Source organism: Macaca fascicularis, chromosome 7, assembly GCF_037993035.2.
Source record: "Macaca fascicularis isolate 582-1 chromosome 7, T2T-MFA8v1.1".
Classification (NCBI taxonomy): domain Eukaryota; kingdom Metazoa; phylum Chordata; class Mammalia; order Primates; family Cercopithecidae; genus Macaca; species Macaca fascicularis.
This window is the reverse complement of record NC_088381.1, coordinates 141,459,714-141,481,420: the sequence shown is the minus strand read 5'-3', so window position 1 is coordinate 141,481,420 and position 21,707 is coordinate 141,459,714. Positions and strand designations below refer to the sequence as shown.

General features: G+C 46.5%; 1 protein-coding gene, 1 long non-coding RNA gene and 1 pseudogene across 2 annotated transcripts in view; 2 read left to right on the top strand and 1 right to left on the bottom strand.

Annotated features, from left to right (window-relative positions):
- The window catches only part of ACOT2 (acyl-CoA thioesterase 2), a 40,533-nt gene that overhangs the window by 4,926 nt on the left and 13,900 nt on the right, over positions 1-21,707 (bottom strand). The window contains exon 2 of the mRNA XM_045396704.2: positions 1,500-2,094. Within this exon, the coding sequence (XP_045252639.2) occupies positions 1,500-2,082 (583 nt within the window). The 5' untranslated portion in view covers positions 2,083-2,094. The remainder of the gene's footprint in view (positions 1-1,499; positions 2,095-21,707) is intronic.
- Positions 1,474-5,432, top strand: LOC135972010 (uncharacterized). The gene is made up of 2 exons (XR_010588544.1): positions 1,474-2,401; positions 3,539-5,432. It is a non-coding gene; the product is annotated as an uncharacterized lncRNA (long non-coding RNA).
- Positions 8,306-15,596, top strand: LOC135971721 (protein SET-like; annotated as a pseudogene).

Here is a 21,707-nt window from a genome sequence, read left to right as displayed (position 1 = left end):
CAGGCACCGTAACCTCCGTGCCCTCACAGGCCCAGCCACCTGGCACCTCCTGGCTGCCATGGAAATATAGTGAGAAAACCAGTCGGAATTCTTTTTGTTTAAAAAAAAAAAAAAGTGGCTTCCTGGTCAATACATAAGAACATTAAAAAATTGAAACTACCCTTTTTTTTGGTGGTTGTGGTTGTTTTTGTTTTTTTTTAGATGGAGATTCACTCTTTGTCCCCCAGGCTGGAGTACAATGGTGTGATCTTGGTTCACTGCAACCTCTGCCTCCCGGGTTCCAGCGATTCTCCCGCCTCAGTCTCCTGACTGGCTGGGATTACAGGTGTTACACTACCACGCCTGGCTAATTTTTGTATTTTTAGTAAAGACAGGGTTTTCACCACGTTGGCCAGGCTGCTCTTGAACTCCTGACCTCAGGTGATCCGCCTGCCTCAGCCTCCCAAAGTGCTACAGGTGTTAGCCACCAGGCACGGCCTGTTTTTTGTTTGTTTGTTTTCTTGTTTGTTTTTAATATTGTAAGTGTCTTTTCCCTTTCCTTACAATTTTTTTTGTTGTTGTTTTTTGTTTGTTTTTTGAGACAGAGTCTTGCTCTGCCACCCAGGCTGGAGTACAGTGGCGCGATCTCGGCTCACTGCAAACTCTGCCTCCCGGGTTCAAGTCATTCTCCTGCCTCAGCCTCCTGAGTAGCTGGGACTACAGGCTCCCGCTACCACGCCCGGCTAATTTTTTGTATTTTCAGTAGAGACCGGGTTTCACGGTGGTAGCCAGGATGGCCTCGATCTCTTCATCTCATGACCCGCCCACCTGGGCCTCCCAAAGTGCTGGGATTACAGGCCTGAGCCACCGCGCCCCGCCCTTACAATGTCTTTTAACTGAACACTAGGTTGAGGGACCTCTCAGTTTTGGAGTGGCAGAGGCACGTCCCCAACCAGCCTTCCATTCCATTCCTGTCTCCTCACACTAACCTTCGGAATGTTGGAAGCCACATCCTTTCTCCGTGTGAAAAGCGCAGGCACGAAAAAATAAAAAATAAAAAAGTAAGTGTAACTCCCCTCAGAGGGCCGGGCGCGGTGGCTCACCCTGTAATCCCAGCTCTTAGGGAGGCAGAGGTGGGAGGATAGCTTGAGACCAAGAGTTCAAGACCCGCCTGGGCAACATAGTCCGAGGGTGTGTGGGGGAGGGGAGAGACACAAACAAAGTGAAAAGAGCGAACACACACACACACACACACACCACACACACACACACACACACACACACACACAGTGAAAAGCACAGGAACAGGGTTGGGCAGACGGGAAGTATTAGCAGAGGTGACTCACCTGGCGGTAGGAATATAGTCCGAGGGTGTGTGGGGGAGGGGAGAGACACAAACAAAGTGAAAAGAGCGAACACACACACACACACACAACACACACACACACACACACACACACACAGTGAAAAGCACAGGAACAGGGTTGGGCAGACGGGAAGTATTAGCAGAGGTGACTCACCTGGCGGTAGGAAAAGAGTCCCGCGCACCCGGCCCGCGCGCACCGGCTCGCGCCGCACCCCTGGCGGGAGGAAGTCGCGCTCCTGCCGCGCCCGGCACAGCAGCCGCCCAGGCTCGGGGTCGTGGCCCTCCAGCACCTCCAGCTCCACCGCCAAGGGCGTTCGCACGTCGCGCTTGACCAGCCGCAGCAAGGGTTTCTCGGGCTCCAAGGCCCAGAGCAGCCCCATGGGCTCAAGCCCCGCGAAGCTGCCGCCCAGCGCGGGCTCGCGCTCCAGGTCCAGCTCGCCGTGGGCGTCGGCGCGGTAGCGCGCGTGGGCCTGGAAAAGCGCGCCCTTCTCGTCTCGCAGGGACGCGCGCAGCGTGACCGGCTGCACCGGAGCTAGGCCGCGCACCGCGATTCGCACCGGCTCGTCCCAGCAGCAGCGGCCGGCGGGCTCCAGGATCAGCGTCGCCGCCATCCGAGCAGGAACCCTAATGATCCGGCCAACCTGCTTCATCTGTGGAGACCTCAGCAACTGCGCCCAACTCTTCAGGCTCCATGGGTACAGCCGGGACGCTCGAAGGACAGCAGGAGATGAGGCCATTTTGAATTTGACCTGGCAACAAGTGAACGGAAGTGGGGAGAAAGAAGCTTGTTAGAGATCATCTAAGGCTACCGTCGCAGGCTAAGCGCCCACTAGGGCAGAGGAGTCTGCTAACCTGAGCTGGGAAGGCCGGAGTCCAGCCTATCAGCCCGACCAAATACAGACACACTTGAACTTGCTTAAAGTCTGCTGTGTTGAAACCTCCACTTTATGTTGGAAAGCAACTTCCTAGTTTTGCTTTTCAGAAGCTTGCTGGCCGGCGGAATGGGCAGTCTCGAGGCGCCAAACTCCTGATGGCAAAGAGGAATGCAGGACTGAAGTTGGTTTTGATCACTTTGTTGAATAATTCACACTCATTACTAATCATAGAGCTTTTCTGTCAAAATCTGCACCATGGTGTTTTGCTTGTGTGTTCTCTGTATATGCCTATCCTCCACATCAATCCCACACCGAAGGGTGCTGGCTTCTTCCTGTGTGACCTCTGAGCTTCATTCCTTACAGGTGTAAAAATAGTCAAATGAGGTAATAGTTATTTCTCGAACTCCTGACTTTGTGATCCGCCCACCTCAGCCTCCCAAAGTGCTGGGATTTTCAGGCGTGAGCCACTGCGCTCGGCCAGTAGTTATTATCTTCTTACACTGGTTTCTCATTTTTGTTCCATTCAGTCAACTTTTTAAAAAAAAAAGAAAGGAAAAAAAAAAACCAGGGTCGGCCGGGCGCGGTGGCACACGCCTGTAATCCCAGCACTTTGGGAGGCCGAGGCAGGCGGATCACGGGGTCAGGAGATCGAGACCATCCTGGCTAACACGGTGAAACCCCATCTCTAATAAAAACACAAAAAAATTAGCCGGGCGTGGTGGCGGGCGCCTGTAGTCCCAGCTACTCGGGAGGCTGAGGCAGGAGAATGGCGTGAACCCAAGAGGCGGGGCTTGCAGTGAGCCGAGGTCGCGCCACCGCACTCCAACCTGGGCGACAGAGAGAGACTCCGTCTCAAAAAAAAAAAAAAAAAAAAAAAGACAGAGTCTCACTACTTTGCCAGCCTGGAGTACAGCGGCGGTTTACCATCACTGCACACTTACAAGCCCCAAACTCCTGGGCTCAAGCCATCTTCCTGCCTCAGCCTCTCAAATACCTCAAGGGACTACTGGCGCTCCCCATGCATCGGGCTTTTTTCTACTTTTTCATAAGCTATTGGTTCCAACCAGAGGGTTGTTTTTTTTTTTCCATCAAACTTAGGTTTAGACCCCTCCCAAGCCCTTGTACCTGATTTTATAATTTCCCATCTTTGTAATTAGAGAAACCTATAAATGCATAAGCTTCACACCCACAAAACCTGTTTGCCTCTGCTTCTAATACAGCTGTCCTCAAGTTAAGCCTTTTGTATCTCATTCCAAATGCTCATGTCCCATGTCATTAATCTTACAATTTCCTGTTTGTTCTAATTACCTTTGTATAGGTTCTGTGGCACACCAAGTATATTCGGTGCACAGAAGTCTCAGGAACTAAAGAAAGTAAATAATAGTGTGTCCGGAATTGGTTCCTTCCAGTGGGTTCCTGGTCTCGCTGACTTCAAGAATGAAGTTGCAAACCCTCGCAGTGAATGTTACAGTTCTTAAAGATGGTGTGTCCGGAGCTTGTTCCTTCCGATGTTCAGATGTGTCCCAAGTTTCTTCCTTCTAGTGGGTTGGTGATCTTGCTGACTTCAGGAGTAAAGCCACAGACCTTCACAGTGAGTGTTAAGAGCTCATAAAGGCAGGGCACTCCAGAGTTGTTTGTTCCTCCCAGTGGGTTCGTAGTCTCACTGGCTTCAGGAATGAAGCTGCAGACCTTCGCGGTGTTACAGCTTTTAAACGCAGTACGAATCCAAGAGTGAGCAAGAGCAAGATTTACCGCGTAAGAGCAAAAGGACCCCACAGCAAAGAAGAAAACCCACTCTGTTTGGCACTGCTAGCTGGGCAAACCAATGGTGGTGACAGGGCAAGCTTTTATTCCCTTATTTGGCCCTGCCCACATCCTGCTGATTGGCCCGTTTTCCAGAGCGCTGACTGGTCCGTTTTACAGAGTTCTTATTGGTCCATTTTACAGAGTGCTGATTGGTCCGTTTTTTACCAAGTGCTGATTGGTGTGTTTACAAACCTTTAGCTAGAGACAGAGTGCTGATTGGTGCATTTACAATCCTTTAGCTAGACAGCGAAGTTCTCCAAGTCCTCCTAACCCAGAGGCCCACCTTCTTCACCTGTCAATAGTAACTAATTGTTAATACTTACAAGAACCCTATTAGTAAATTAAGGCCCAGATAATGTAACTAATTTTCTGAAGATAACACAGCTAGAAAGTGGAAATTGGCCGGCACGGTAGCTCAAGCCTGTAATCCCAGCACTTTGGGAGGCCGAGACGGGCAGATCACGAGGTCAGGAGATCGAGACCATCCTGGCTAACACAGTGAAACCCCGTCTCTACTAAAACATACAAAAAACTAGCCAGGCGAGGTGGTGGGTGCCTGTAATCCCAGCTACTCGGGAGGCTGAGGCAGGAAAATGGCGTAAACCCGGGAGCGTTGCAGTGAGCTGAGATCTGGCCACTGCACTCCAGCCTGGGTGACAGAGCGAGACTCCGTCTCAAAAAAAAAAAAAAAAGAAAAAGAAAGTGGAAATTGGGCAAGGTGGCTTCTGCCTGCAATTCCAGTTTACTTGGAGGCTGAGGTGGCAGGATTGCTTAAGGCCAGGAGTTTGAGACCAACCTGGACAACACAGCAAGACCCTGTCTCTAAAGAGCAAAAGGGGCCAGGCGGGGTGGCTCACGCCTATAAACCCAGCACTTTGGGAGGCTGAGGCAGGCGGATCATGAGGTCAGGAGATCAACATCATTCTGGCTAACACGGTGAAACCCCATCTCTATTGAAAAAAAAGAAATACAAAAAATTAGCCGGGCGTGGTGGCAGGCACCTGTAGTCCCAGCTACTCGGGAGGGTGAGGCAGGAGAACGGCGTGAACCCGGGAGGCAGAGCTTGCAGTGAGCCAAGATCGCGCCAATGCACTCCAGCCTGGGCGACAGAGCGAGACTCCATCTCAAAAAAAAAAAAAAAGAAAGAAAGGATAAAGAAAAACGGAGAGGATTCATACCTTTGAAATCTGATTCTCAAGCCTGGGCTCTGAACAGCTATGCTTTGACTGTCTCTCACAGGATGTTGAAGAAGATTTGGAAAAGAAACTCATACATTGGTGGATGTATAAACTGGTATGACCTTTTCATGGCAATCTATGCAAAAATATATAAAAGATCCATTCTCTCTGACTCACAGTTCCATGTCTAGGAATTTCTTTTAAGTAAAGCTTCATGAATTGTATAAATATTTGGCTACAAGGATGCTTATCATATCATTTTAATAGAGAAAAATTAGAAACAAGTTAGCAATATGAATTTGGTTTAACCGGTTTAATTGTGATGTCATAAAGGAAAGCAGCGTAACCGTTTAAAGTTATATAGCAGAAGAATATATGATGAGCATTTTTCCATGAAACTGATGAAAAAAGGTTAGAGAACAGTATAAATATACTTTTTGCCAAGATATTAACATATTTTTAAAAAAGACTAGTCAAACACTACCCCAGTTGCTGGGTGCAGTGGTGCATGCCTGTAGTTCCAGCTGTTCGGAGGGAGGCCTAGGCAGGAGATTGCTTGAGCCCAGGAGGAGCCCAATACCAGCTTGGGCAACAGAGCAATACCTCATCTCTTAAAAAAAAAAAAAAAAAACAGAATAGATGAGACATGAAAATCAAAGAACACACACATCTAACTACTTCAAACTGTTGTTTCTTGAGCCTTGCAGTTTTATGCATAGTATTTGTTTGTTTGTTTGTTTAAGACGGGTGTCTCACTGTGTTATCCAGGCTGGAGTGCAGTGGTGCAATCATAGCTCACTACAGCCTCAACCTCCCAGGCTTAGGCAGTCCTCCCACCTCAGCCTCCCGAGTACCTGGGACCACAGGCATGCACCACCACACCTGGCTAATTTTTTAGACTGTTTGTACAGACGGGGTCTCCCTATGTTGCCTGGTCTCAAACTCCTGGCTTAAGCAATCCTCCCACCTTGGCCTCCCTGAGTATTGGGATTATAGGCGTGAGCCACCCCACACTCAGCCACCTTTCTTTTTTTAATTTTTTTTTTTCTTCAAGACAGAGTCTTGCTCTGTCGCCCAGGCTGGAGTGCAGTGGTCTGATCTCAGCTCACTGCAACCTCTGGCTCCCGGGTTCCAGCTATTCTCCTGCCTCATCCTCTTGAGTAGCTGGGATTATAGTCACGCACCACCATGGCCAGTGATTTTTGTATTTTTAGTAGAGTCAGGGTTTCACCATGGCGGCGCATCACTTGAGGTTAGGAGTTCAAGAACAGCCTGGCCAAAGTGCTGAAACCCCGTCTCTACTAAAAGTACAAAAATTAGTGGAGTGTGGTGGTGTGACCTATAATGGGAGGCTGAGACAGGAGAATTGCTTGAACCCAGGAGGCAGAGGTTGCAGTGAGCCGAGATCACACCACTGCACTCCAGCCTGGGAGACAAAGTGAGACTCTGTCTCAAAAAAAAAAAAAAAAAAGACCAAAAAATCCATGAAACCACCATAAATAAGATGCAATTTCACAAAGCTCAGTTTACAAAGAAGGAAATTTAATAAATAGTTGAAGATACCCCTGACTGAACGCACAAGTTCTCTGAGTAGACTCATGGAATTCTAAAGAGTTGGTTGCTTGGAGACTGATAGAAACAGCTTTGGAACCTAAGAAACCAAGGAAGGCTTAAGATGCAGAACCTTGCTTCTGTCTGAGGACTGCCTTGTAGGAGGCCATTTGGAAAGTAATTTTGAAACACTGCTCCTTTGCCAGTGTCTGAAAGGTGCTGGATGGTGTCCGCTGGAAGATGAGAGGCAACCTGAGGTAGCTGAAAAACCTTTGGATTAGGTGTGAAAAGAGTCAGTATTACTTCAGATACTAACCAGTATGGTGATCTTAATTTTGTCTCTTCTCTCTGGGCCCTAGTTTTGGGATTTATAAAATCAGGACATTAGGCCTGGTGCAGTGGCTCATGCCTATATTCTCAGCATTTTGGGAGGCCAAGGTGGGAGGATCGTTTGAGTCCAGGAGTTCAAGACCAGCCTGAGCAACATAGCGAGACTCTATCTCTACAAAAAAACAAAAAAAAATTTAACCGAGAGTGGTGCTGTGTGCCTATAATCTCAGCCTCTGGGAGGATCACTTGATCCCAGGAGGTCAAGGCTGCAGTGAGCCCTGATTGTGCTACTGTACTCCAGGAGAGTGAGACCCTGTCTCAAAAAAAAAAAAAAAAAAAAAAAAATCAAGGCATTAGACCAGGTCATCTTTATAGCAGAGTTTCCAGAGCAATCTCTGGAGACAGCTGTATAGCTGTGTGAGTGCGTGGTGAGAAATTAGAAAGTAGAGGGGAAAAATGAGGGGAACTTTTTGAGGGCAAAAAGGGATTAAGGGGGATTTGAAACAAGCCAGGTTAAGCAGCTGTTCCCTAATCCCACTCTCTTCACTAACCAGGCTTCCTTCATACACCCCACTGACACCCTTTGGGCTGTGCTTTCTTTAAATGTAATGTGTGTTACACCTGAGAGCTTGTGAAAATGCAGATTTCTAGGTCTCACTTGGAGCGTACTGAATCAACATTCTGGGAGCAGGACACAAGCGTCTGATACAAAAGGTTTTTTACCCATATCTATTCCAGGCGCAGTCCCAGCATTTTGGGAGGCTAAGGCAGGAAGATCGCTTGAGTCCAGGAGTTTGAAACCAGCCTGGACAACATAGTAAGATCCTGTCTCTATGAAAAAAAGTTTTAAAACATTAGCCAGGCATGGTGGTGGGCACCTGTTGTCCCAGCTACTGAGGACGCTGAGGCAGGAGGATTGCTTGACACTGGGAGGCAAGGCTACAGTGAACCATGATTGTGCCACCGCACTCCAGCTTGGGTGACAGAGTGAGGCCCTGTCTCAAAAATAAATAAATAAACAAAAAACTATATCTAACAAACACCTCCCCAGAAGCTGACTGCACATTCCTGGACTCCACCTCAGAACTTCAGAATTAAAATCTGTTGGTAGAGATGAAACTATTTTTTTAAAAAGCTTTCAGAAGATACTGATACTAAGGCTTATTTCTTTTTAGTCTTTTCTTTCAAGGCAGTTTCCTCTATTTTAATAACAAGGGAGAATGCAAGATATTACTCCTTTTAGCATACATTACTCAACCTACTTTGACCACTTGTACGGGATAAAGGTATCAGACCAGAGGGTGAGGGTAAGGGACTGATGAGCAAACAGAAAAGTAGAAAGAAATTTGGAATCTCTGAGATACTACCCATTTGAGTTGAGTTCTGCATTCATAAAATATTAGAGGCAGGAGAGGAATTTAGTCCAACTCCTCCGTTTTCCAGTTTGGGGATCTAGGAAGTTCATCAGGTTTTAACTAGAGGCATGTGGCCTAACCCTTGCAACCCCATTCCTACCCTTCTAGCCCAAGTGCCTAGAAATGCAGATAATGCTGGTGGGTTGCTCATTCCAGGGCCTGGTCTGCAGTTATGCCAGGATTGACTTATTCTATTTTTTCTGCTGTCTGTGTACAAAAGGACCCAGGACCAGGCACTCTGCTTTTGGTTCTAGAGGGCTATTTATTGGGAGTGGGGTGCTGCCTCATAATGCTGGTCACGTAATATGTAAGTTTAGATAATAAGGAGCCTCCAAACTCCATTAATAAGTCCTTTCTTCCTTCTCTAAGCACCCTCTCTTTTAATTGCTGAGTGCCCCATACCCCTAAATTCTTCCCCAAGCGTCCAGTGCATCTAACTGTGGGACCCAGAGGCTTGCCTTCTAAGGACAACAGTCCATCCTCTAAACTAATAATAACAATTCCTCACACATATAATTTAGTTTGCAAAGAACTTTCATACGTGCTTCTAATTTTGAGCTTCATATCAATCAACAGTAAATTAGAACAGGTATCAGACTCAATTTTCAGATTGGCAAACTACAGATATTAAATTATTTGCCCGAGGTAACATGACTGGGAAGTGCAGAATTTGGCCTTACACCTGTCCCGTGACTCAAAGACAGACAAAGACAAGCCAGAACAAGCCTCTTTTGATCAGACCCTCGTAACATTTTGTTCTGTCCCCATTCCTTTTCAAAATAGACCTATCATGTGTTCCCTTCCTTCTTAATAAGCCATCATATCAGATGATATAATAACTATTCCTTAAGGTTTTTTTGTTTTGTTTTGTTTTGTTTTTTTGAGATGAAGTTTTGCTCTTGTCGCTCAGGCTAGAGTGCAGGGGTGCGGTCTTGGCTCACTGCAACCTCTGCCTCCCGGGTTCAAATGATTCTGCCTCAGCCTCCTGAGTAGCTGGGATTACAGGCGCCTGCCACCACACCCAGCTAATTTTTTGTATTTTTAGTAGAGATGGGTTTCGCCATGTTGGCCATGCTGGTCTTGAACTCCTGACCTCAGGTGATCTGCCCACCTCAGCCTCCCAAAGTGTTGGGTTTACAGGCATGAGCCACCACACCCAGCCTCCTTAAGAATTTATAATAATTGATAATGGTAATATTGTATTTTTTCTGGGATGTTTGCATTGTAACTAAAGATTCTTTGTGTCACAGGCTAAAGGGCATTTATCTGGGGACATCCTAAATCACTCCTTTTTTTTTTTGAGATGGAGTTTCGCTCTTGTTACCCAGGCTGGAGTGCAGTGGCATGATCTCAGCTCACTACAACCTCTGCTTGTCAGGTTCAAGCAACTCTCCTGCCTCAGCCTCCCAAGTAGCTGGGATTACAGGCGTGTGCCACCATGCCTGGCTAATTTTGTATTTTTAGTAGAGATGGGGTTTCACCATGTTAATCAGGCTGGCTGGTCTCGAACTCCTGACCTTGGGTGATCCGCCCGCCTCAGCCTCCCAAAGTGCTGGGATTATAGGCCTGAGCCACCGCACCTAGCCAATCACTCCTTATAGGTAGTCATCTGGGGATTAAACCAGTCCTCATCCCACTTTTCAAGTGTTTAGGATCAAATTGCCCCCTGCCTTAGAAGCAAAATGTGGACACACTGATGTGTTAGGAATGTAAAATGTTTCAGAAGAATATGCAAGGCAGGAGAATATTAATGTTGTTTTCATTTGACTATTCATATTCAACCAGTGAGGAACTCCTCTTAACAAGAATCTTATAGGACAGGTCTGGTGTTGACAAAATCTCTCACTTTTTTTTTTTTAACTAAAAATATCCTTATTTCTCCTTCATGTTTGAAGGCTGTTTTTGCTGTATATAATATTCTAGATTGGAAGTTTTTTTTCCTTCAGCACTTTGTCACCCCGGTCTCTCCTGGCCTGTAAAGTTTCTGCTGAGAAGTCTGCGACCGGCCATATTGGAGCTCCTTTATGATGTTACTAACATGTCCTTCTTTTCTCTTGCTGCTTTTAGGATCCTTTTTTAGACTTGACCTTTGAGAGTTTGATTATTATATGCCTTGAGGTAGTCTTATTAAGGCTGAGTTGGCTTGGTGTTTTATGACCTTCTTATACCTGAATATTCATATCTTTCTCTAGTTTTAGAAAGTTCTCTGTTACTATTTCTTTAAATAAACTTTTTACATTGATCTCTCCCTCTACATTCTTTTAAAGACCTGTAACTTCAACTTGCCCTTCTGAGGCTATTTTCTAGTTCTTGTAGGCATGCTTTCTTTTTTATTCTTTTTTTCCTTTTACTCCTCGGACTGGGTATTTCCTTTTTTATTTTTTATTTATTTATTATTTTTTTTGAGACAGAGTTTCACTCTTGTCGCCCAGGTTGGAGTGCAGTGGCATGATCTCGGCTCACTGCAACCTCCCCCTCCTGGCTTCAAGCAGTTCTCCTGCCTCAGCCTCCTGGGTAGCTGGGACTGCAGGCGCCCGCCACCACGCCTGCCTAATTTTTTGTATTATTTAGTACAGATTGGGTTTCACCGTGTTAGCCAGGATGGTCTCCATCTCCTGACCTCGTGATCTGCCCGTCTCGGCCTCCCAAAGTGCTGGGATTACAGGCCTCAGCCACTGTACCCGGCCGGAACACACACAATTTTTAGAGCAGTGAACTATTCTATATGATACTATAATGGTGGATACATGTCATTATACATTTGTCCAAAATTATAGATGTAGAACAATCACCAAGAGGGAACTCTAAAGCAAACTAGAGATTTGGGGTGATAATGATATGTCAGTGAAGGTTAATCAGTTGTAACAGGTGGACCATTCTGGTGGGGGATGTTCATAGTGGAGGTGAGGGAACTATGCATGTCTTGGGGGGCACAGGGAGTATATGGGAAATCTCTGTACCTTCTGCTCAATTTTGCTATGAACCTGAAACTGCTTTAAAATATAAGATGTAAGAAAAAAATAAGTAAACCACCCAGATAGCTCAGTTGGTAGAGCATCGGACTTAATCTGAGGGTCCGGGGTTCATGTCCGTGTTCCTTAATCTTTTTTAAAACTTTTTAATTAAATTAAACACAAAAAAGAAAAGGAAATTTATTGGATGGAAAATCAAGAGTAGGTGTGGCTTAACATTTGATTGATCCAATGGCTAAATGATGACACCAGGAACCTCTTCTTTCTGTCTTCTCTGCCATTAATAGCATCATAAGGTGGCTGTCAGCTAATTGTGGCCTCATCCTTTTTTGCTCATATTGAGTAGGAGGGAAAAGATTCAGATTTCTAAGAAAGGTCTAAGTCACATATTTTCTCCTGTCATGGAATGTTGAAATTGGCTTAAACCAAATGGAGATTGCCACCATTGCCCCTGGGATCAGGGTGGAGTTAGCATCCCCCGGAACCCACAGCTGCAGGGGGAGGGGCAATAAAATCAGGAATTCTCCTAAAAGAGAGAAGTGTAATATATGCTGAGCAGGTACCTGACAATATGAGTATGGCGGAGGAACTTCTCATGATGGTACTGATGGCTTTTTGAAATCCAGGGCAAGAAAAGACATTTTAAAATTTAGAGAAATAGGCCAGGCTCAGTGGCTCATGCCTGTAATCCCAGCACCTTGGGAAGCTGAAGCAGGTGGATCACTTGAGGCCAGGAGTTCCAGACCAACCTGGCCAATGTGGCAAAACCCCGTCTCTACTAAAAATGCAAAAAGTAGCCGGGTGTGGTGGCCCATGCCTGTAGTCCCAGCAATGTCCCGGGAGGCTAAGGCAAGAAGATTGCTTGAACCCAGGTGGCAGAGGTGGCAGTGAACCAAGATGGTGTCACTACACTCCAGCTAGGGTGACAGAGCAAGATTCTGTCTCCAAAAAAAAAAAAAAAAAAAGTGGATGTTGCCAAAAGGGGAGGGGGGGAGCAAGAAATCTTTGTCAAAATATATCCTATTTTTGATAAATCTCCAAACAAGTGTGCAAATACTCCTGTCAGTAGGCTCAATCAACAGTCTCTCTTGACACCCTGAAGCTAATGCAGAGAAAAAATGCCCAAGAATAACTGGCAGCTGATCTATTTGTTTTTGTTTACACCAGGCAGAGAACCATCTAATTTTTCTATATTAGGGAGGAAATTGAGTAAACTCAATATGCTTGGTAATATCACCGTAAAACTAAGAAAAAAATTGAAACAAATAATTGAACACTCATGGACTTCAGTATGGAACTAAAAAACAAAATGTTTTGCCAGGCATGGTGGCTCACACTTGTAATCCCAGCACTTTGGGAGACCCAGGTGGGAAGACTGCTTGAGGCCAGAAGTTTGAAACCAGCCTGGGCAACAGAGCAAGATTCCATCTCTAAAAAAAAAATTAGGCAGGTGTAGTAGTGCATACCTGCGATCTCAGCTATTCAGGGAGGCTGGGATGGGAAGATGGCTTGAGCCCAGAAGTTTGAGGCTGCAATGGAGCTATGATCACACCAATGCACTGCAGCTCTGGGCATCAGAGCAAGACTCTGTCCCTAAAACAATTTTTTTTTTTTTTTTTTTTTTTTTTGAGACAGCATCTCACTGTGTCGCCCAGGTTGGAGTGCAGTGGTGCAACTTGGGTCACTGCAACCTCCACCTCCTGTGTTGAAGCAATTCTTGTTTCTCAGCCTCTCAAGTAGCTGGGACTACAGGTGCCCGCCACCACTCCCAGCTAATTTTTTGTATTTTTAGTATACCTGATCCGCCTGCCTCGGCCTCCCAAAGTGCTGGGATTACAGGCATGAACCACTGAGCCTGACCTCTAAAAAAATTCTTTTTTTTTTTTTTTTTTTTTTTTGAGACGGAGTCTCACGCTGTTGCCCAGGCTGGAGTGCAGTGGCGCGATCTCGGCTCACTGAAAGCTCCGCCTCCCGGGTTCCCGCCATTCTCCTGCCTCAGCCTCCTGAGTAGCTGGGACTACAGGCGCCCGCCACCGCGCCCGGCTAATTTTTTGTATTTTTAGTAGAGACAGGGTTTCACTGTGGTCTCGATCTCCTGACCTTGTGATCCGCCCGCCTCGGCCTCCCAAAGTGCTGGGATTACAGGCTTGAGCCACCGCGCCCGGCCAAAAAAAATTCTTTTTTTTTTTTCTTTTTGAGATGGAGTTTCACTCTTGTTGCCCAGGCTGGAGTGCAATGGCGCGATCTCGGCTCACCACAACTTCTGCCTCCGGGGTTCAAGTGATTCTCCTGCCTCAGCCTTCCTGAGTAGCTGGGATTACAGGCATGCACCACCATGCCCAGCTAATTTTGTATGTTTAGTAGAGACAGGGTTTCTCCATGTTGGTCAGGCTGGTCTCCAACTCCCGACCTCAGGTGATCCAACTGCCTCGGCCTCCCAAAGTGCTGGAATTACAGGTGTGAGCCACTGCGTCCAGCCTAAAAAAATTATTTTAAGTAAAAATAAAAAATAAATGTTTTCCGTGAGAAAAGAAGAAATCACACTGGTTTGGCAGTTTAAATGTTTTTTGTTTGTTTTTTTTTTTTCCTTGAGATAGTCTCATTGTATCACCCAGGCTGGAGTGCAGTTGTGCCATCTCAGCTCACTGCAACCTCCGCCTCCCAGGTTCAAGCAATTCTCCTGTCTCAGCCTCCCAAGTAGCTAGGATTACAGACACCTGCCACCACATCCGCCTAATTTTTGTATTTTTAGTAGAGGCAGGGTTTCACCACGTCAGCCAGGCTGGTTTCAAACTCCTGACCTCAAGTGATCCACCTCTCTCGGCCTCCCAAACATTATAATAAAAATAATCTTTTTACTATAGATAAAGACTTTGGGCTGGGTGCGGTGGCTCACACCTATAATCCCAGTACTTTGGGACTCAGAGGCAGGCAGATTGCTTGAGGTCAGGAGTTTCAGACCAGCCTGGCCAACGTGGTGAAATCCCATCTCTACTAAAAATACAAAAATTAGCCAGGCGTGGTGGTGGTCGCCTGTGATCCCAGCTGCCAAGACCGCCGCCTGCTCTGGGACTGGAGTAGACATCAGCCTCTGCAGGCTTGTCGAAGAAGGGAGAAAAAGAACAGCAAGAGCAATTGAACACATTGGTGAAGTATAAAATGAAATAGACAGACTTAATGAACAAGCCAGTGAGGAGATTTTGAAAGTAGAACAGAAATATAACAAACTCCACCAACCATTTTTTCAGAAGAGGTCAGAATTGATCGCCAAAATCCCAGATTTTTGGGTGACAACATTTGTCAACCATTCACAAGTGTCTGCAGTGCTTGGGGAGGAAGACAAAGAGGCACTGCATTATTTGACCAGAGTTGAAGTGACAGAATTTGAAGATATTAAATCAGGTTACAGAATAGATTTTTATTTTGATGAAAATCTTTACTTTGAAAATAAAGTTCTCTCCAAAGAATTTCATCTGAATGAGAGTGGTGGTCCATCTTCAAAGTCCACTGAAATCAAATGGAAATCTGGAAAGGATTTGACTAAACATTCAAGTCAAACACAGAATAAAGCCAGCAGGAAGAGGCAGCATGAGGAACCAGAGAGCTTCTTTACTTGGTTTACTGACCATTCTGATGCAGGTGCTGATGAGTTAGGAGAGGTCATCAAAGATGATATTTGGCCAAACCCATTACAGTACTACTTGGTTCCTGATATGGATGATGAAGAAGGAGAAGGAGAAGATGATGATGATGATGAAGAGGAGGAAGGATTAGAAGATATTGATGAGGAAGGGGATGAGGATGAAGGTGAAGAAGATGAAGATGATGAAGGAGAGGAAGGAGAGGAAGATGAAGGAGAAGATGACTAATAGAACACTGATGGATTCCAACCTTCCTTTTTTTAAATTTTCTCCAGTCCCTGGGAGCAAGTTGCAGTCTTTTTTTTTTTTTTTTTTTTTTTTTGTCTCTTGTGCTCAGTCGCCCTGTTCTTGAGGTCTCTTTTCTGTACTCTATGGTTCCCAACTTATTTGGGGGGAAATACCTTGAGCAGAATACAATGGGAAAAGAGTCTCTACCTCTTTCTGTTCGAAGTTCATTTTTATCCCTTCCTGTCTGAACAAAAACTGTATGGAATCAACACCACGAGCTCTGTGGGAAGAAGGAAAACCCTGCTCCCTTCGCTCTGCTGGAGGGTGCTGGGCCCCTGTGTAGCAGTGCGTAGAATTCTAGCTTGTTTCCTCCTTTCTCTGTATGTTGGGCTCAGAGAGTACACTGTGTCTCGATATGAATGTGGACAGTTAGCATTTACCAACATGTATGTGTCTACTTTCTCTTGTTTAAAAGAGGAAAAAAAAAAAACGTTAAAAAACGGGGTTATAGAAGGTCAGCAAAGGGTGGATTTGAGATGTTTGGGTGGGTTAAGTGGGCATTTTGACAATATGGCTTCTCCTTTGGCATGTTTAATTGTGATATTTGACAGACATCCTTGCAGTTTAAGATGATACTTTTAAAATAAATTATCTCCTAATGATGACTTGAGCCCTGCCACTCAATGAGAGAATAGCAGAACCTGTAGGATCTTATTTGAAATTGACATTCTCTATTGTAATTTTGTTCCTGTTTATTTTTGAAGTTTTTGTTTCACTGGAAAGATTATGCTCAGTTTTAAATGTTAAAAGTGTACAAGTTGGCCGGGCGTGGTGGCTCAAGCCTGTAATCCCAGCACTTTAGGAGGCCGAGACGGGCGGATCACTAGGTCAGGAGATTGAGACCATCCTGGCTAACATGGTGAAACCCCGTCTCTACTAAAAAATACAAAAAACTAGCCGGGAGTGGTGGCGGGCGCGTGCAGTCCCAGCTACTTGGGAGGCTGAGGCAGGAGAATGGTGTAAACCCGGGAGGCGGAGCTTGCAGTGAGCTGAGATCCGGCCACTGCACTCCAGCCTGGGTGACAGAACCAGACTCCGTCTCAAAAAAAAAAAAAAAAAAAAAAGTGTATAAGTTGCTTTGTTACAATAAAACTAAATATGTACACATAGGGGGAAAAAAAAAGTTGTTTGTCAGAGGCCAGTCATGGTGGCTCACACCTGTAATCCCAGCACTTTAGGAAGCTGAGGTGGGATCACTTGAGCCCAGGAGTTCAAGACTAGCCTGGGTAACATAGGGAGACCCCATATCAACAAAAAATACACACACACACACACACACACACACACACACATTAGGTGGGCATGGTGGTACATCCGTGGTCCCAGTTCCTAGGGAGGCTGAGGTGAGAGGATTGCCTGAGCCCAGGAGTTCAAGGCTGCAGTAAACCGTGATTGTGCCACTCCACTCCTGGGCAGCCTGGGCAACAGTGAGAGCCTGTCGAAAAAAACAAAAACAAAAACAAAAAACCAGCCAGCACAGTGGCTCATGCCTATAATTCCAGCACTTCGGGAAGCCAAGGCAGGGGATCATGAGGTCAGGAGATAGAGACCATCCTGGCTAACACGGTGAAACACCGTCTCTATTAAAAATACAAAAAATTAGCCAGGCATGGTGGCGGGCGCCTGTAGTCCCAGCTACTCGGGAGGCTGAGGCAGGAGAATGGCATGAATCCAGGAGGCAGAGGTTGCAGTGACCTGAGATCATGCCACTGCACTCCAGCCTGGGGAACCGAGGGGAGACTCCATCTAAAAAAAAAAAAAAAGTTGTTTGTCAGGAATGATCATTAGTTTACAGATATAACATCATTTAGTGATTGGCTATATACTGTTTAACTCTAGGGTGTATGGCATTTCTTTCTTTTCTTGAGAGGGAATCTCACTCTGTCGCCCAGGCTGAAATGCAGTGGTGCGATCTCAGCTCACTGCAACTTCAGCCTCCCAGGTTCAAGCAATTCTCATGCCTCAGCCTCCCAAGTGGCTGGGACTACAGGCATGCACTACTACGCCCAGCTAACTTTTTTTTCTTTTTTTCTTCAAGATGGAGTCTTTCTCTGTCGCCCAGGCTGGAGTGCAGTGGTGCGGTGTTGGTGTGGTCTTGGCTCACTGCAACTTCTGCCTTCCAGGTTCAAGCTATTCTCCTGCCTCAGCCTCCCAAGTGACTGGGATTACAGGTGCACGCCACCACACCCTGCTAATTTTTGTTTGTTTGTTTGTTTGTTTTTTAGATGGAGTTTTGCTCTGTCGCCCAGGCTGGAGTGCAGTGGTGTGATCTCGGCTCACTGCAACCTCCACCTCTCGCGTTCAAGCCGTTCTACTGCCTCAGCCTCCCAAGTAGCTGGGACTACAGGCGAGGGCCACTACATCTGGCTAATTTTTGTATTTTTAGTAGAGACCAGGTTTCACCACATTGGCTAGGCTGTTCTCAAACTCCTGACCTCGTGATCCACCCGCCTCAGCCTCCCAAAGTGCTGGGATTACAGGCGTGAGCCACCGCGCTTGACCTTTTTTTTTTTTTTTTTTGTATTTTTAGTAGAGATGGGGTATTACCATGTTGGCCGGGCTGGTCTCAAACTCCTGACCTCATGATCCGAACTCCTGACCTTCAGCCTCCCAAAGTGCTGGGATTACAGGCGTGAGCCACCGCACCCAGCTTAGTTTTTGTATTTTTAGTAGAGATGGGGTTTCACCATATTGCCAAACTGGTCTTGAACTCCTGACCTTGTGATCTGCCCACCTCAGCCTCCCAAAGTGCAGGATTACAGGTGTAAGCCACCATGCCCGGCCTGCGTATATGACATTTCATGCCTCTTTGGCATTGCTTAATCTAGAGCCCACATTGCAAGCGGTTTCAAGAGATAATTAGTTCAACTAGGAGTGAGATGTGACAGCTATCATATTTTAAATGCTTCTCTGGGCCTCATAATTTAAAGGGGCTTGCATTTCTCAGATAAAATGGCTTTTTTTTTTTCCTTGCTCATGACTATAGTTAATAGTGTATTGTATACTTGAAATTTCCTAAGACAGTAGATCTTAAGTATTGCTATGGTCTAAATGCTGGTGTCCCCTACCCAGCCAAAATTCAAATGTTAGAACCCATCAAAGGGCAAAATTGCAATTAATTTAGTTCAAAATCTCAATTGAAAAAAAAAATTCTTAATTGGCTTTATTGCGATTCTAAGATCAGGCAACACTTTATTCCATAAAACAGAGTAAGTTTCAGATAAGCTGAGCAGCAGTTGGCTTTTATAGACAGAGAAGAGCTGAAGACAGCAGAAGCAAAGAACAAAGAGCTTCCTGGTCATTTCAAAACTATTTTTCTTGTAAGGTGGGCATCAAGGAGACAGAACAACAGAAAAGTAACTGATTAGTTACTTCAGGCTAATTTTGTTTTACTTTTTCATTATTGTTATTTTTTATTTTTAATAGAGACAGGGTCTCACTGTATATAGCTCAGGCTGGTCTGGAACTCCTGGGCTCAACAATCGGCCTCCCAAAGTGCTAGGATTACAGGTGTGAGCCACCGCGCAGGACAAGGCCTTTTTTTTTTTTTTTTTTTTTTTTTTTGAGCTGGAGTCTCACTCTGTTGCCCAGGCTGGAGTGCAGCAGCACTATCTCAGTTCACTTCAACCACTGCTTCTCTGGTTCAAGCGGTTCTCCTGCCTCTGTCTCCTGAGTAGCTGAGATTACAGGACCCCACCACCATGCCTGGCTAATTTTTTTTTATTTTTCATAGAAACAGGGTTTCACCATATTGGGCAGGCTGGTCTCCAACTCCTGGTCTCTAGTGATCCGCCTGCCTTGGGCTCCCAAAGTGCCAGTATTACATGCGTGAGCCACCATGTCCAGCTGGCTAATTCTTTTGTGTAAGGATTAAAGCAGTGGGGAACCTCATTGTCATGACAATTGAAGATCAAAACTGGCATGTTTGGGAAATGGGCTGTTATTTCTCTCCTGATTTCTCAAAAGACCAGGTAACACTTCAGTTTAGGTTGGGTGAAACTTTAGCATGGGTGACGCCAATTTGGTTTTTAGTCTTGTCTGTTGGGGCCTAGTGCTAGAGCCTAGTCCAAAACAATGGCCTTAGGGGCGCATGCCTGTAATCCCAGCTACTGGGGAGGCTGAGGCACAGGAATTGCTTGAACCTGGGAGGCGGAGGCTGCAGTGTGCCAAGATTGCGCTGCTGCACTCCAGCCTGGGGGACAGAGCAAGACTCTATCTCAAAAAAAAAAAAAAAAAAAGAGCAAAACAGCGGTCTCCTATACTTTTTTTTTTCATTCGCTTCCCAGTGTATCCTCCACAGCAATAATTTTTATTTAACAAACCTAATACCCAATGTGATAGTACTATTTTATTTTTATTTTTTTGGAGGTCTAGTCCCACCAGTTGCCCAGGCTGGAGTGCAGTGGCGCGAGCCCGGCTCACTGGACCTCGGCCTCCTGGTTTCCAAGTGATTCTCCTGCCTCAGCCTCCCCCGAAGCTGGGATTACAGGTGAGCACTACCAAGCCCGGTTAATTATCTTTTGGATTTTTAGTAGAGACAGTGTCTCACCATATTGCCCAGGCTGGTCTTGAACTCCTGAGCCCAGATAATCTGCCCACCTCAGCCTCCCAAAGTGCTGAGATGACAGGTGTGAGCCACCATGCCTAACCTCAATGTGATAGGTGGGGACTTGGCACCTGGGGGAGAACAAGGGGAGGCACAGGACCCCAGAAAGTGTCCTGAGCAGGAGGCTTGTGTCCTTGGGGGCGGGGCGCTGACCTGTCCTTGCCCTGACCTGGGCCTGTCCTGCTGGGCCAGGCAGAGGCTATGGCAAATGAGCGAGTCAAGGTGGCCAGGCCATGAGCCAGAAACAGTGGGAGTCAGGAATGCCGGAAAGTGTGTGCCCGGGTGGGGAAACCCTCGATAGGGCCCATGCGGGATGGAAGGGAGCTGGTGGGGGAGCTGCCCACGGAGACAGGCCTGGGTGGCACTCAAGAGGTATGGGGGTCAGGGCCCCAGACTCATGGCATGAGACAGGAATGGGTGTTGGGGGTCTGGTTGAGGGTGTTAACAAACTGCCAGGCTGGAGCTGGGGGTGTCTGGAGGGCCCAAGGTGTTATGGGATCAGGAAGTGGGGGACACTGGAGTGTTTATGGGGTGCTAGAACACCTGTGGGATGCACTGGTCTAAGTTGGGGGTGACAGTGGTTGGGACGTGGGAAGGTTGATTTGTATAGGCACAGGGGATTGTGGGAATGGGGGCTGGGAGGGTCTCAAAAATGGGGCCCAAGCTCAGGAGCAGGCAAATGAGGATGAGGGAGGGGATGCTGAAGGTTAGAATGAAGGCTCTGCCTCCTCTGAGCTTGGAGCTTGGGAAAGGGGCCAGGGTGGGTTTATGATGGTACAGGCAGTGCTGGGGGCTCCCAACAGGCCCCAGGCAAGGAAGAGGCTGCAGAATGCCCGCTGTGCCATTGCAGAGCAATTACACTGAGACAGCAGTGTTTGCAGCACAGAAAGGGCTTCATGATCACAGGGCACCTAGCAAGGTGATGGGAGGAGACCCTCAAATCCATCTCCTTGAAGAATTCTGGGCTGGGGTTGTTACCAGTGGAAAGCGTCTGAGTTACTGGTGGCGAATCTGTACAGGTCTGCAGCAACTTCAGTTCTTGCCTCCTCGGAGGAAAGAATTTGACTGAGGGGCATAAGGCAGAAAAAGAGATGGAGTTACGTTTCAGAGCAGGAGTGGAAGTTTATTTAAAAAGTCTTTAGAAAATGAAAGAAAGGAAAGTTTACTTGGAAGAGACCCCACTGGGCACCTGAAGGTCAAGAGCCCCGTTTAACTGTGATCCTAGGACTTTATAGGCTCGCCTCTTTCTCATGATTCTTCTCTTAGGGTGGGCTGCCCTCATGCTCTGTGCCCTCCTTACCCTTGGGAAGAGAGCATGCACAGTGTATTTAGGAAGTTGTATGCATGCCCATCTGAGGCTTTCTTCCCTTTTCCAGTGGAGTGTCCTGGAAAGGTCATACCTTGCCATTTTGTCTATTTTTTTTTTTTTTTTTTTGATGGAGTTTTGCTCTTGTTGCCCAGGCTGGAGTACAATGGCATGGTCTCAGCTCACTGCAACCTCCACCTCCTGCGTTCAAGTGATTCTCCTGCCTCAGCCTCCTGAGTAGCAGGGAATACAGGTGCGTGCCACCACACCCAGCTAATTTTTGTATTTTTCGTAGAGACGGGGTTTCACCATGTTGGTCAGGCTGTTCTCGAACTCCTGACCTCAGGTGACCCACCCACCTCAGCCTCCCAAAGTGCTGGGATTACAGACGTGA